Source organism: Sminthopsis crassicaudata, chromosome 3, assembly GCF_048593235.1.
Source record: "Sminthopsis crassicaudata isolate SCR6 chromosome 3, ASM4859323v1, whole genome shotgun sequence".
In the NCBI taxonomy this organism is placed as follows: domain Eukaryota; kingdom Metazoa; phylum Chordata; class Mammalia; order Dasyuromorphia; family Dasyuridae; genus Sminthopsis; species Sminthopsis crassicaudata.
In genome coordinates this window covers 654,266,221-654,281,178 of record NC_133619.1, presented here as the reverse complement: position 1 = coordinate 654,281,178, position 14,958 = coordinate 654,266,221, and the positions used below count along the sequence as shown (strand labels likewise).

The 14,958-nt window shown below is 44.0% G+C and overlaps 1 protein-coding gene across 12 annotated transcripts in view; it reads right to left on the bottom strand.

The window, feature by feature from the left end:
* LOC141564697 (zinc finger protein 90-like) overlaps nucleotides 1-14,958 on the bottom strand; it is a 70,815-nt gene that overhangs the window by 26,237 nt on the left and 29,620 nt on the right. For 3 of the 12 annotated variants that reach the window (XM_074307482.1, XM_074307489.1, XM_074307503.1), the window contains exons 1-4: nucleotides 11,287-11,488; nucleotides 8,068-8,159; nucleotides 4,928-5,054; nucleotides 807-902 (exon numbers count right to left, since the gene is read on the bottom strand). In XM_074307482.1, coding sequence (XP_074163583.1) covers nucleotides 807-902; nucleotides 4,928-5,054; nucleotides 8,068-8,100 — 256 coding nt within the window. In that variant the 5' untranslated portion in view covers nucleotides 8,101-8,159; nucleotides 11,287-11,488. The other 9 variants (XM_074307488.1, XM_074307487.1, XM_074307483.1 and 6 more) reach the window with 9 other exon arrangements.

Here is a 14,958-nt window from a genome sequence, read left to right as displayed (position 1 = left end):
AAAACAACAAGCAGAGTTCATCCTGTAGTATTTCTCCTTCTCTACTTCATCATACTCTGTTCACCTACATCCTGAGGAAATCAGGATGTAGGTGAACAGAGGGTATGATGAACAAAGATTAGAGAAGGGAATTTGGAATCAGAATCCAGGCTTTTATCATCTCAAACTTGAGTAACTAAAACAGAGAGCTAGTGAGTAACTTTGTCCAAATCTTGCCTTTCTTCCAGTTCACATTGCAAGCATTTTCTTTTCTATGACATCAACGTCATCATATTATTCATTTTCCTGATTGAAGAAGATCAATTTCTTCCCAACATGCCCTAAATTACATGATCTCAAAATTATTCTGTTTTTTGGGGGGTTTTTTGTTTGTTTGTTTGTTTTCCTGAGGCTGGGGTTAAGTGACTCGCCCAGGGTCACACAGCTAGGAAGTGTTAAGTGTCTGAGACCAGATTTGAACTCCGGTCCTCCTGAATTCAAGGCTGGTGCTCTATCCACTGTGCCACCTACCTGCCCCCTCAAAATTATTCTGGGAGGTATTCAAAGACTATCAAAATCAGACCTCATGCTACCAGTTTTGCCTCCTGGGAAATATCTAGGAAAGAAGCTTTCTTTTCATGAGATTTTTTTTTTTTTTCAAGTGAAGGCACATGAAGTACATTCTGTGTGTTTACTAATTTCATAGTTTTCTTTTCAACAAACGTAGGTTGTATGCAAAGAGATTTTTTTCCATTTCAAAGGTTTTTTTGAAATTGAATAGCTCAAATTTTGAATGAATCTCATTGGCCTAGTGTTCACTTACACACCTGGACATACGATCTGTGGGACTTCTGTCTCTGATATCCAGGGTCCTTCCCCTCTCTCCAGCTGAGATATCACATGTGGCTTAAGAGCTAGCAAACCTGATCATGTGAAAAAGACATTGAAATTGTTAGGAACAGAGACTCAGTTTAGAATTCTGATATCACACATTCTCAGAGGTGGAAAGGACCACAAAGACCATCTAATATAGCTAATACTCAAGCCCATCTACAACATATCAAGAAAAAGGGAGGGGGGGATATCAATTAATACTGGTTATCTGGATTTGTTTTTCATTTGAATATAAGGTTAAACTCCCTTCTTTAAGAAAAGCTAGCCCTACCCCCAACCAAAAATTAAACTCGAAATACAAAAATTAATAGGAGAAATCAATAAAATTGAAAGTAAAAAAACTATTGAATTAATAAATAAAACCAAGAGTTGGTTTTATGAAAAAGCCAATAAAATAGATAAACCTTTGGTAAATTTGATCAAAAAAAAGAAAGAGGAAAATCAAATTGATAGTCTTACAAATGAAAAGGGGGATCTTTCCACCAATGAAGAGGAAATTAGAGAAATAATAAGGAGTTACTTTGCCCAACTTTATGCCACTAAATTTGATAACTTAAGTGAAATGGATGACTTTCTCCAAAAATATAGGCTCCCTAGATTAACAGAGGAGGAGATAAATTGCTTAAATAGTCCCATTTCAGAAAAAGAAATAGAACAAGCTATTAATCAACTCCCCAGGAAAAAATCCCCAGGGCCAGATGGATTCACATGTGAATTCTACCAAACATTTAAAAAACAATTAGCCCCAATGTTATATAAATTATTTGAAAAAATAGGGGATGAAGGAGTCCTACCAAACTCCTTTTATGACACAGACATGGTACTGATACCTAAACCTGGTAGATCGAAAACTGAGAAAGAAAATTATAGACCAATCTCCTTAATGAATATTGATGCTAAAATCTTAAATAAGATATTAGCAAAAAGACTTCAGAAAATCATCTCCAAGATAATACACTATGATCAAGTAGGATTTATTCCAGGAATGCAGGGCTGGTTTAATATTAGGAAAACTATTAATATCATTGACCATATTAATAATCAAATTAATAAGAACCATATGATCATCTCAATAGATGCAGAAAAAGCATTTCACAAAATCCAACATCCATTCCTACTAAAAACTCTTGAGAGTATAGGAATAAATGGATTATTCCTTAGAATAATCAGGAGCATATATTTAAGACCTTCAGTAAGCATAATATGCAATAGAAATAAACTGCAACCTTTCCCAGTAAGATCAGGAGTGAAACAAGGTTGCCCACTATCACCATTACTATTCAATATAGTACTAGAAACGCTAGCCTCGGCAATAAGAGCCGAGAAAGAGATTCAAGGAATTAGAGTAGGAAATGAGGAAATCAAACTATCACTTTTTGCAGATGACATGATGGTATACTTAGAGAACCCCAAAGACTCTGCTAAAAAGCTACTAGAAATAATTCAAAATTTCAGCAAAGTGGCAGGATACAAAATAAATCCACATAAATCCTCGGCATTTTTATATATCACTAACAAAATGCAACAGCAAGAGATACAAAGAGAAATTCCATTCCAAACAAATGTTGAGAGTATAAAATATTTGGGAATCCATCTACCAAAGAAAAGTCAGGAATTATATGAGAAAAATTACAAAACACTTGCCACAAAAATAAAATCAGATTTAAATAATTGGAAAGACATTCAGTGCTCTTGGATAGGCCGAGCGAATATAATAAAGATGACAATACTCCCCAAACTAATCTATTTATTTAGTGCTATACCAATCAGACTCCCAAGAAACTATTTTAATGACCTAGAAAAAATAACAACAAAATTCATATGGAAGAATAAAAGGTCAAGAATTGCAAGGGAACTAATGAAAAAAAACTCAGAGGAAGGTGGTCTAAGTGTACCTGATCTAAAGCTATATTATATAGCAGCAGTCACCAAAACCATTTGGTATTGGCTAAGAAATAGACCGGTAGATCAGTGGAACAGATTAGATACAAAGGACAAAAAAGGGTACATCTATAGCAATCTAATCTTTGACAAACCCAAAGATTCCAACATTAGGGATAAAAATTCATTATTTGGAAAAAACTGTTGGGAAAACTGGAAATTAGTATGGCAGAAATTAGATATGGATCCACACTTAACACCATATACCAAGATAAGATCAAAATGGGTCCATGATTTAGGCATAAAGAGGGAGATAATAAATAGATTAGAGGAACAGAGGATAATCTACCTCTCAGACTTGTGGAGGAGGAAGCAATTTATGACCAGAGGAGAACTAGAGATCATTATTGATCACAAAATAGAAGATTTTGATTACATCAAACTAAAAAGTTTCTGTACAAATAATACTAATGCAAACAAGATTAGAAGGGAAGTAACAAATTGGGAAAATATTTTTAAAAACAAAGGTTCTGACAAAGGTCTCATTTCCAAAATATATAGAGAACTGACCCTAATTTATAAGAAACCGAACCATTCTCCAATTGATAAATGGTCAAAGGATATGAACAGACAATTCTCAGAGGAAGAAATTGAAACTATATCCACTCACATGAAAGAGTGTTCCAAATCACTACTGATCAGAGAAATGCAAATTAAGACCACTCTGAGATACCACTACACACCTGTCAGATTGGCTAAGATGACAGGAACAAATAATGACAAATGTTGGAGGGGATGTGGGGAAACTGGGACACTAATACATTGCTGGTGGAGTTGTGAAAGAATCCAGCCATTCTGGAGAGCAATCTGGAATTATGCCCAAAAAGTTATCAAACTGTGCATACCCTTTGACCCAGCAGCGCTACTACTGGGATTATATCCCAAAGAAATACTAAAGAGCGGAAAGAGACATATATGTGCCTAAATGTTTGTGGCAGCTCTTTTTGTTGTAGCTAGAAACTGGAGGATGAATGGATGTCCATCAGTTGGAGAATGGTTGGGTAAATTGTGGTATATGAAGGTTATGGAATATTATTGCTCGGTAAGAAATGACCAGCAGGAGGAATATAGAGAGGCCTGGAGAGACTTAAATCAACTGATGCTGAGTGAAATGAGCAGAACCAGAAGATCACTGTACACTTCAACAACAATACTGTATGAGGATGTATTCTGATGGAAGTGGAAATCTTCAACATAAAGAAGATCCAACTCACTTCCAGGTGATCAATGATGGACAGAGGTAGCTACACCCAGAGAAGAAACACTGGGAGGGGAATGTAAATTGTTAGCACTAATATCTGTCTGCCCAGGTTGCATGTACCTTCGGATTCTAATGTTTATTGTGCAACAAGAAAATGATATTCGCACACATGTATTGTACCTAGACTATATTGTAACACATGTAAAATGTATGGTATTGCCTGTCGTCGGGGGGAGGGAATAGAGGGAGGGGGGGTAAATTGGAAAAATGAATACAAGGGATAATATTATAAAATATATATATATATATAATAAAAAAAAAAAATAATTCCCTTGAAAAAAAAAAAAAAAAAAAAAAAGAAAAGCTAGCCCTAAAAGCTAAGTCAAACTAATATAAATGCAACTTTCAACTCAATCCTAATCCTCATATTTTCCAAAAAAAAAAAAGAAAATGCTACAAACTCCAAAGTGAAGGACAAAGCACCTTTGTGTTTTTATTCTTCACATTTTTGAAGGATAATTCACAGGGGTAATTTGACTCAGAAAGTTCATAAAAATCTTTTTGTCAAGACTATGAGAACCTTTAATGTCTTCAACTTGTCACATCTGAGAATTTAGGGTAGAATCCTGGATATGAGGGAAGAGGATAACAAGGTATACTTTTATGAATTCACAAAACTGTTATAAAAAGAAAAGCCTATCATTTTAAAATAGGAAACAGAAAATCTTTAGTTTTGAAAGATTGAGCAACTCTCCATATTACACTGATTTTTTTTTGAATATTCCTGAATACCATACCCAGCAGTTACGCATCAAGTTAAACACTACAAGCCGTTCCACAATCCCAAACAAATGTTCACACAAAGACACCACAACAGAAAGATTTTTAGTTACAGAAGAAAGTTGTCCTTACGCAAGGAAGAAAGGTTCTTATAGTTCTCGAGCATCACATCTCTGTATAGATCACGCTGGGTTGGATTTAATTGTCTCCATTCTTCTTGAGTAAAATGCACAGCCACATCCTTGAATGTTATTGATTCCTGAAATAGTAAAGCAAATTATTGCTTCTCCTTCTGTTTATACAAACCAAGAGGAAGAGAAATGAAGGTAAAATGTAGAAGAACTAGTTCCTACTGTGTTTAATCATACATTTGTTGAGGAGCCATACATTTTGAGTGGGACTGTTGTCCTAATTTTCCTTATCTTTAATTTTCAAAACTGCTATTTTTTTTTCTACTAGGTTCTATTATATGAAAATAGCATAAGTTTCAACTTCCTATAAGTCATTCAAATTCAGGGAAATAACAATGCTACTACCCACCTCCCACTTCTTGCCAGATTTTGGAAAAAGTCCTGATCCTCTCCACCAATAAGAAACAAGGTGATTCAATCTCTACATCCTATTTTTGGCACTTTGTAACCACATGATAACTGGAGAAACCAAATTTGAAAGTTCTCGGGCTGATCAAGAGCCTTGGACCCAATTTGGCAAGGACAAGACGATGAATAAATAACTATCTGGATTAGTTCTGGTTTTCTTTTTAACCTGTTGCTTTTCTATTTTGTCTTCTTTTGCATTTCATTAAACAACCCAGACTAATTCGTTAACCTATTCTTTCTTTCTCAGAACTGAAAAGTGCTTGGGCAGTTACACAGAATATGGATATAGAATAGAATCACTTACAGAGTGGATTAAAATATAAAATACAAGGTAGTACAAGAGAACTGAATATAAAATACCAAAGCAATATTGACTTTCATTTAATGACAGGTACAGCTCAGAGAAAATGGGACATGACTTGAAGGATAAAATCAAATAATTGTAAAAAAGAACAATAATAAAAAAAAATGATTCACATCAACCTTTCAAAGTTCTCTTTGGAAGCTTAGCTTCTTTCTTTGGTTAGATTTTTCTTAGATTTGTTTCGGTTTGAAAGAAGCACAAGGAGATCCTCAACTCTTCCAAGTTTTCCTTTCGTATTTCTCCAAGTAATTTTAATTGTTTCTTTTTTCAATGCTTAGATACTGATAAACCAGGTTCAAAATCTGCAAGCTTTAGGAAAGGGGTCTTTAAGCATAAATGTTAGTCTACTAAAGCAAAGGTTCGCTGACTATTCTAAACAGTTCTGGAACACTGTCAACAAAATGCTGCCAGTTCCCTTTTCATATTACCATTAAGCCCATCAGCAATATGGACATACAACATTCCCAGACAGATCTGAAAGGGATGTGAAAACAGGCATACAGACACAGACACACAGACACAGACACAGACATAGACATACACACACACACACACACACACACACACACACACACACACACACAGACACAGACACACTATTTCATCTTTGAACTCTCTGGCTGTGAACTGGCTTTCTCCCATGTCTAGAAAGCCAGCCCTCTCCACCACTGCCTCATAGCTTTCCTGACTTCCTTCAGCGGGAGCTTCCACCCTATTAGTTCCTTTTTTCCTTATGATACTACATTCCAGTGAGTTTCTTTGTTGTACCTGTTTTTTTACTCCCATTAGAATGGGAGCTCCTAAGGACAAGACTGTTTTTTTTGGCCTAGCTTTGTAAAAATTTATTGTTCCTTGTGAGAAGCAGTGCAGGGTACTAGTTTACAAGCAGAAGCCACATTCTTTTCCCCAACATTCATGCCCCAGTTATTTGTGACTTCAGAGGCCCTTCAATAAATCTTATTCTAGAGACTTCAGATATGTGCCCTCAGCTAGCTTTCACTTTTCTCATGTGCCCCACATCACCAGAAACTCAACCCACTTATAAAGTACTTACTTCTAAATGGAGGGAGAAATGGAGAGAAGATCCCAATTACCTTTACTATCTCCAACAATTCCATGCATGATCCTTAACATTTTTAGAAAGAAAAGGAAAATTTGCTTATATTGGTTGCCTTGATTCAGGCAATAGCTCAATAAATATCTGTGCCCTCATTTAACTAATATGAGAGTAAGACTAAGAACCAAACATTTACTTAATAATGATCATTTAGTGCCTTAGAATTTTTAAGAGTTTTATTAAGAGCTTAGAAAAAGAGTTAAGGATGAACTGAAGCTAAAAAGAAATGAAACTATGTAATTAAGGAGGAAAAGGGAAGAATGAATGAAAAATGAAGAATGAAAAAGGGAGAAAGGAGGAAGATTTCTATTCATATATATTGCTTTTAACTGTGCCACTTAAAATGTGTGTGACCGCTTTAAAGGACTCATAATTCACATTTATCAGGACCTTCCTGTCTATATTATGAAATGAAGATAATGTAATAACAAAGAACAGGAAGGAGGAAGAGGAGGAGGAGGAGAAGGAAGAGGAGGGGGAGGGGGGCAGGAAGAGTGTAGAGGGCTGCAGAGAGTGGGGGAACTCTGGGTAAGGTATAAGACCCTTCAGCCCAGAGGAAACCTGCTGACCATTTCTGGTTTGGTTCCCCACTTTCCTTTGGTGTTCTCACCCTTCCTGAGAAGTCAAGGGGGGCGTGATCACTGAGGTTCTACTTGAAGCAAAGGATGCTTACACCCTGTAAGTATAGTTAGTTAGCACTTACTCAGTATGGTTGATGAGATAATGGTTCTCTAGTTGGCACAACTTAGTGTGCTGTAATGATGTCATCATAATGAGGTATTTAAGGGCTGAGAAGATTGGAAACAGACATTCCTTCTTTGACCATCCTCCTGGTGATGGCTCTCCTGCCTATTTCACTCCTCCACTAAGACCAAGGCTGACCCCAAGGTCCTCCAGAGAGCTGGCCCGGACACTACATTTTGATGCCTAAACAGGGATCTCCATGATACTATATTCTGGTGCCCAATGTGGGGTTACCCTAAGTTCCCCCACTATCTGGGGCCCTCTACAGGAGGAGGAAGGGGAGGAGGAGGAGAGAAGTGAGAAGAGGAGGACCATCTTATAGGTGACAAAAACTGGGGCTCTGGGCCTTCAGAAGGACTTGAGTGGGAAGAGGCCAAAGGCAAAGGAAGTTGGTTTATCTGCTTTAAGAAATGAACTAGCATTTAGCAGAGAAAAAAATTCAACTCACCTGGGCTCCGTGTGACAGGAGATCAGAGGTCATTCCTTCCTCCTGTTCCAGGCCCCTCTCTTGGGGAAGGGCAGAGTCTTGCGAAGGGAGAGCTGAGGGGAGAAAGGGGGCCATGAGGGAGACTGATCCTGATGTGTAGTCCTCAGACTCAGCAGTGGGGAAATCCCCACCCAACCAAGAGGGGTGATCCCATGCTCCCTACAAAGAGAGGTCAAAGGGCTCTGCAGAGCCCTGCAGGGAAAGGCTAAGGAGAGGGGCTCCAGGGCCTGAGACCCTGACCCAGACTTTGCTTATATCAGGGCCCAAATGACAGTACTAAGAGTCGAACTGGAATGAAATGGATGGGGGTTCCCAGACGTGTCCCGTATGTGCTATGTGATGTGACTCTTCACATTTAAGAAATAGTTATATCACCATTAAAATGCTCCTAACTAGCACGTGTACACAGCATGAAGTTGGAAAAACACTTTACCCGACAATTTTGTTCTAGCTCACAACCACCCTGAGGGCTAAGTATGATTATTACCCATCTCTGTGTTGCAGATAAAGAAAGTGAGGGAATCAGAGGGGAAGTGATTTCCCGAGGTGACAAAGCTAGGACACTGAGGCTGGAAATCAACTCGGTCATCCTGACTCTAGCCCAGAGCTCCAGCGCCTGTGTAACTTGGCCTTCTCCTTCATTAATCACCCAACTGTGAAAACAGGAGCTTCTCAAAAAGAACAGAGCCGGGGACAGAGAAAGGGCTCAAGCAGAAGGACCTTTACTGAAATATAGCTTCAGACACTTAGTAGCTGTGAGACCATGAGCAAGTCTCTTAACCCCATTATCTCCACACCCAAACATAAAACCCAGTCATAATGGCTAGTAATGACATAAGATCCAATGGAAAGTCTGAGACAGTTTCTGGGTAATTAATAATCGGCTTATTAATCAAACTTGCAAATAACCAATAAATTGAAATCAGTAACCAAAGGCCCGGCATGGAGGTCTCTAAAAGTTTAAACCCCGTTGGAAACGGGGGTATCCCTGAGGGTGAAAAACAACTATGACTGGTTAACAATTAATGAGAAAAAATGACCCATGCATATATAATTTTAAAAAAAAATTTAAAACTTCCCTTAAGTATTGCTTTGACTTCATCCCATAAATTTTGGTGTGTTGTCTCCTTGTCATTTTCTTTAATGGAATTGTCAATGGTTTCTATGGTTTGTTCTCTCACTTATTTTTTTATGAATAGATTGTTTAATTTCCAATTTATTTTAATCTCCCAATTCACCATTATTAAAATAATTTTGATGACAAAAAAACAATGAGAAAATGAGAATTAGGGGTGGGATTTTTCTAATGAGGGGAGATTTCCCAGATCATTTGCCTTCAGCATCTCCACAAAGGAATCTATTCACCAAGAGTAGATTCTATTTCCCCTTTAATCAGACATAAATTCTCTCAGATGGATGAGGAGCCAGCAACGATTGAGGAGAATCATCTCATTGTCAGCCCTGTCCTCCATAGACTGGGTTTTGAATGAAGAAGTAAAAAGAGGGGACAACCCTACTAATAACTAATCTACTCTAACTGATCATTAATAATCAGAAAGGTTTAGGACCCATTACCTAGCGAGAACTGGTTCTTTTTGTGGAAAGTCACTTTTGTGAGACCTCGCACTGTGCGAGCACATTTGGTCTTCACAGCAAGCCTAGAACCTCTTGATTAGGATTCCTTCTACCTCGGAGAAAACTGAAGCAACGTATACACAACTAAGACTCCCCCTCTCCGGCCTCCCTGCTCCCGAGTTCGGACCGGGCCCACTGAACCCCCCTCACCGCGCTCACCGATGTGCCGCCATTAACAAGGGGTTAGTTTGGAGATTTCTTCCCCAAATGACACGACAAATTCCACGCCACGCGCCGGCCTTCTCAGAGGGCGCCCAAGAGGCTGCTGGGAGAGTGCGGGCGAGCTGTCCCTCCTCCCCTCCCGCCCGGGAGAAGCCACTGGCCTGACTTTAGGAGGCATTTCTTCACAACCAGAAGAGGCAGAAGAACAAAGCGGGAAGGAAGATAGGAGGTTTCAGGGGTTCACCTTGGGCCCCCCAATCCTCCAACCAATAAGGAGAGGGGAGAGGGCAGAGCAGTGGCCCGAGTCAGGAAGGCTCATCTTCCCGCGTCCAATTCACTAGCCCCGGGCCCGAGCCCGCCCTGAGGCCCCCAGGCCTCAGTCTCCTCCTCTGCAACAGGAGCCAGAGATGGCGAAACATCCCAGGGTCCTTCCCCGAAAATGCAAAGCAGGGTCCCAGAGAATGTGACAAATGACCAGAGAACTAGACCCGGGGGGAGCCCTTCCTCTAGTTCTAGGGTCCGGGGCACCCCAAGTCTAACGGAAATGTCCCCCTTCTTTGCAGGGTGAGTTCCAACCCCCCAGGACCCCCCGGAGGGACGAGCTCGGGCCACAGAGGGGTCACAGCCCAAGGGAAGGCAGAGGAGGAAGGGCCCCCCCCCCCAGCTGCTCTCTCCAACCATGCTGCGTGACCCAGCCCCCGGGCACCGGAGCAGCTCCTGCTTCCTGCTTCCAAGTGCACAAGGCAGGACACTCAGAATGAAACGGGAAACTTTTTTTGGGCTGAAAATCGTCCTCAAAACGTTTTAAAATCAAGTTCACGGACAGGAGGTGGCGAATCCCCGAAGCCCAGCCCGGAGAGCGCACGGCAGGATTTCGCTGGGGCACGTGACCATGTGTCCCCGGAGCCGGTCCCTCTAGGAAGGCTGATGTGGGACTGAAAGTGTGTCTCCTGGTCTATTTGCCTACGTACGCACAGGCATCCACAGTGACACCTAGCACTAAGGAGTACAAGGGCGGAACTCGTCTCACTGACCCACAGCTCCTGGGATCAGCCCCACTTTACAGATGAGGAGCGCGAGGCAGGCGCCGTCCCAGGCGCTTTCTCGGGGCGCGCTCACTCCTCCCTGTCTCCCTCCCGGAGGCGGGCAGCTCCCCCTCACCAGGGGCACGTCCCCATGCACGAGGGACAGCTCCCACGAAAGCCCCCACGGACCGCCCTCTGAAACCCTACGGCGGGGTAGGAAGGCCGCCTATTCCCCCCTAGAACAGGAAGGGACTGCGGCCCCCGGGGCCCCCCCGCATAAGCGGGGAGCAAACTTCAGCTCAGACGCAGAGGCGCCGAGCATGCGCACACGCGCTGCAGGCGGCTCGCAGCCACTCACAGTCTCCGCCCCCTCGGCTCAGGGACTCACGGAGTCCTCTCCGGGTGGACACCCTCCTGAAGAGTGCAAACCCCCGAAGAGGGATTCTCGGCGCAGCCCGGACGGCCGCGGAGGCGCCGCGAAAACCTCACGTCAACCTCCGCCTCTCGCCCGCGCAGCGGAGCGAGCCCCCAATCCGAGGCGGGAAAGGACAGAACTTCCGGCTTCCACGGGAAACGCGCCTGCGCGCGACACAGCCCCGAAGCTCCCCGGAGCCCATTGGGTCCTGGGTGCAAACGCATTCCCTTCTGGGAAATGGAGTCTCCGTTGCTGCTGCTCCCTGGACCGGGAGCGGAAGCCGCTAGGTTCTCTGGACGCCATTTCCCAGAGGGCTCAGCGGCACCTGAATGCTCGGGAGCTTAGGGGAGTCGGGGAAAAGAGGGCACACTCCTGGGGCAGGTGGTCAGATGGGATCGTGTTTGACAGATAGATGGAAACAGAGGACAGGACCGGGTAGGAGAGAGAAAGCGTGCTCTTTGTTCAGGGGTACCCCTGACCCCCGCTCCTGGGGCGCCCTTTGTGCTCCTGTGACCCAGCGACACCGGCCTTCCCGTGTCCAGGGGGCGCTTACCACGGCCCCCCTGAAGCGCGGCCCCCAGGGCCCCAGGCGCCCGCCGGAGGTTCGCCGAGCCGCCTCCTGCCGAACGCGCCCAGTACACCTGAAGCACGGAACGCGCGCTCCCGCGGGGCCCCCCTCACCTGCTCTTCCGCCCCTCCCGGCGACGGCTCAGCTCCGGGCCTTGGCCCGGGCCGTACCCTCCGCGGCCCTCCCGTCCCAACTCCGCTGCTCAGCTTCTCCTTGCTTCCAGGGAAACTCGGGCACGCGCCGGTTCCTGCTCAGCCCTTAGCAGTCTGCGAACGCTGAGCGGCTACTTTGTGCTGGGCCCTGGGCAAAGCTCTGAGGGGACAAACAGAGGCAGCTCCTTTCTGACTAGGAGCGGACACTTAACGAGGGAGACAAACCCCCAAATGTACCAGCAAAGCAAGCTGTGTAGAGGATGGTTGAGAAATAACTCGGGGTGTAAAAGATGGGATTTCATCAGCATTTAAAGGGAGTCTTCCAAGTCAGCACAGGCAAACTTGTGGGGGCCGAGAAAAGCCCCCTTGTCCTGTACGCTCTGGCTGGTTTTCTGGAGGTCTCTGGAACAGCCTTTGTGTAAAGTAATCCCCGCCAGAGTAGCCAGGAGTGAAAGCCCCAATCCTTCCTCGGCTCCTTGCCTGGGCCCTGGACTGGCTCGGTCCCCGTGGAGGACAGCAGGAGCACAGGCCAGCCACCTCGGGGCGGGAGATGGGGCGACCCTCGGGAGCCTGCGCTCCCCCCTCCGGTCCTCTGGCTTCTCCGTCTGACCCTAAGTGCTTTATTATAATTAGGTCATTTACATATACTGAGTATAAACCCACAATTCTATCACTAGGGAAGATTAAATCCGTGAGGGGCCGCTAGGGGGCGCAGTGGAAAGAGCCCCAGCCCCGAATTCAGGAGGACCCGAGTTCAAATGTGACCTCAGACCCTTCACCCTTCCTGGCTGTGTGACCCTGGGCGAGTCACTTAACCCCAGCCTCAGGGGGAAAAAGGTTAAATCAGTGATACTGAACTAGAGAACTGTTCATCACCGCGCTAAAGTAGAGAACCCTTGTCTATCAATTCCACTTAGCACCTTGTAAGAAGCCTTATTCCAAGCACCGAGTTCTGGCCTAGGACACTGTTGTGGGGTTCAAAGGTCATGGGCTCCAATAAGTCAGATTTCTCCAGGTAAAAGCAGAAGGGAATTTTATCATAGTCTGGGAAGAAAGGGAGTCTCCCTCCCCACAAGCGGTCAGGCAAGGAGAGGTCTAGGACAGTCTGGTGCTGTGGAGCCATTCCCCGCTTCTTATTTCTTCTCAATGCATAGCCTAAGGCCTCTCAGGAATGTCTCCGGGAAGGCAGGAGCCCTTCTCAGTCCTCCCTGGATCTCTGATCCTCAACTTAGGAGGTGCAAGTTGTAAATATTCCCAGGGTGATACACTGCTATGGTTCTGGGGTTGTCCCAGCAGGGCTATGGCTCTGGCCTCGAGGATGCGCAGCTGTAAAGGGTTAGAAGTGGGCAGGTGCACTTGGATAACCGAGCCCGGGAGGCTAATTACCAGCTGCACGATTCTCTGTTAACTCCTTGGGAGGATGACCCTACTCCACTCTTTGCTGGCTCAACTGGTGGGTGTGGACAAAGAGGGAAGGGATATCAGCGGGTGGAGGAGGAGGAGGAGGGGGAGGGGGAGGGGGAGGGGGAGGAGAAGGAGGAAGAGGAGGAGGAGGAGGAGGGAGGAGGAGGAGGGGGGAGGAGGAGGGGGAGGGGGGGAGGGGGAGGAGGAAGAAGAGGAGGAGGAGGAGGGAGGAGGAGGAGGAAGAGGAAGAGAAGGAGGAGAGGAGGTTTTTTAGGATTTCTATTTTAATGTTTGAGAGTTTTTTAATGTATTTGTCTTTTTAGTTTTTTAATTGTTTAGCTGTTGTTTTCCTCTTTTATTCCCAAGTGTTTAGGGATTGCTTTGGCTGCATCCCCCAAAATTTGGTATCTCACTGTTAGTCCTTAATGAAATTGATTCTTAGGACTTGTTCTTTGCCCCACCTGTTTTAGAAAGCTCTTTACCCCAGTACTCTCTCTTGCATGGAAAATACTCTCCTGCCCTTTCAGCTTCCCTTATTGGCTGGTTCCTCTCACAAGAATGTCCCTTTTAATTAGGAGGTCCAGGCCAGCCATGTCTCCATTCCTCTCCACTGCAGATTTAACTTCACAGGATCATTACTATGCCCGGGCCTGGGTATCTTCATTCCTCTGCTTTCTCACCTTTCCCTCCTATTTTTATTTTTTCTTTCCTTATTAGAATGTAGGCACCTTGAGGGCAAGTTCTTTCTGCTTTTATTTGTATTCCCAACATATTACATGGTTAACTCTATCTCCTTAGTGACCCCTGCCTCTGAAGGCCCTCCCTCACTCTGACTAGAGAATAGGAAGGGAGCAGGGGGGATAGCAAAGAGCTCCTTCCCCATCCTTCAAGAGAAAAATGGGACAATCATCTCATTTTCCATCTAGTTTCAGGGCTCCTTCATCCCTTCACATCCCTCCTGGTAGCCACCCAGACCCCTCATTGTTTCAGACCTCACGGCCTCCATGTCCTATCAGTTGATTCCTGTCCGTGAGTTGTCCTTGCTCTGTGACTAACCATTTTCTTTTTGTCTAACTGTAACGTTCTTTATGCGTTTATTTGCTTCTGTACAATTACTTGTTTGGATGTTGCAGTAGCCTGCTTGCATTGATGATGTTCCCATTACTGGCATACCATGACTCAAAGCCATCCCAGAAGGATCTTGGTGATAAAAGGAAGGTGGGGGTGGGATAATTGGGGAAATCAGGGCCTTCATTTTAGAGAAAAGTTTAGGGTCGAAAAGAATTATGAAACTTTAAATCGATAAGCCAGCCCACTTGTGTCCCTACTATTCAGTTGTGAACCTGGACCATTGCCTGTTTACTTGAAGTTTTTGGATGGCTGGATGAGTTGACTGTCCATATAAATGCATACCACAGCCTGGAAAACAATCCTATTTGATTCACTTTTTTCCCTCTTGATTATTACACCATATTCTTTTGAGTGATTATG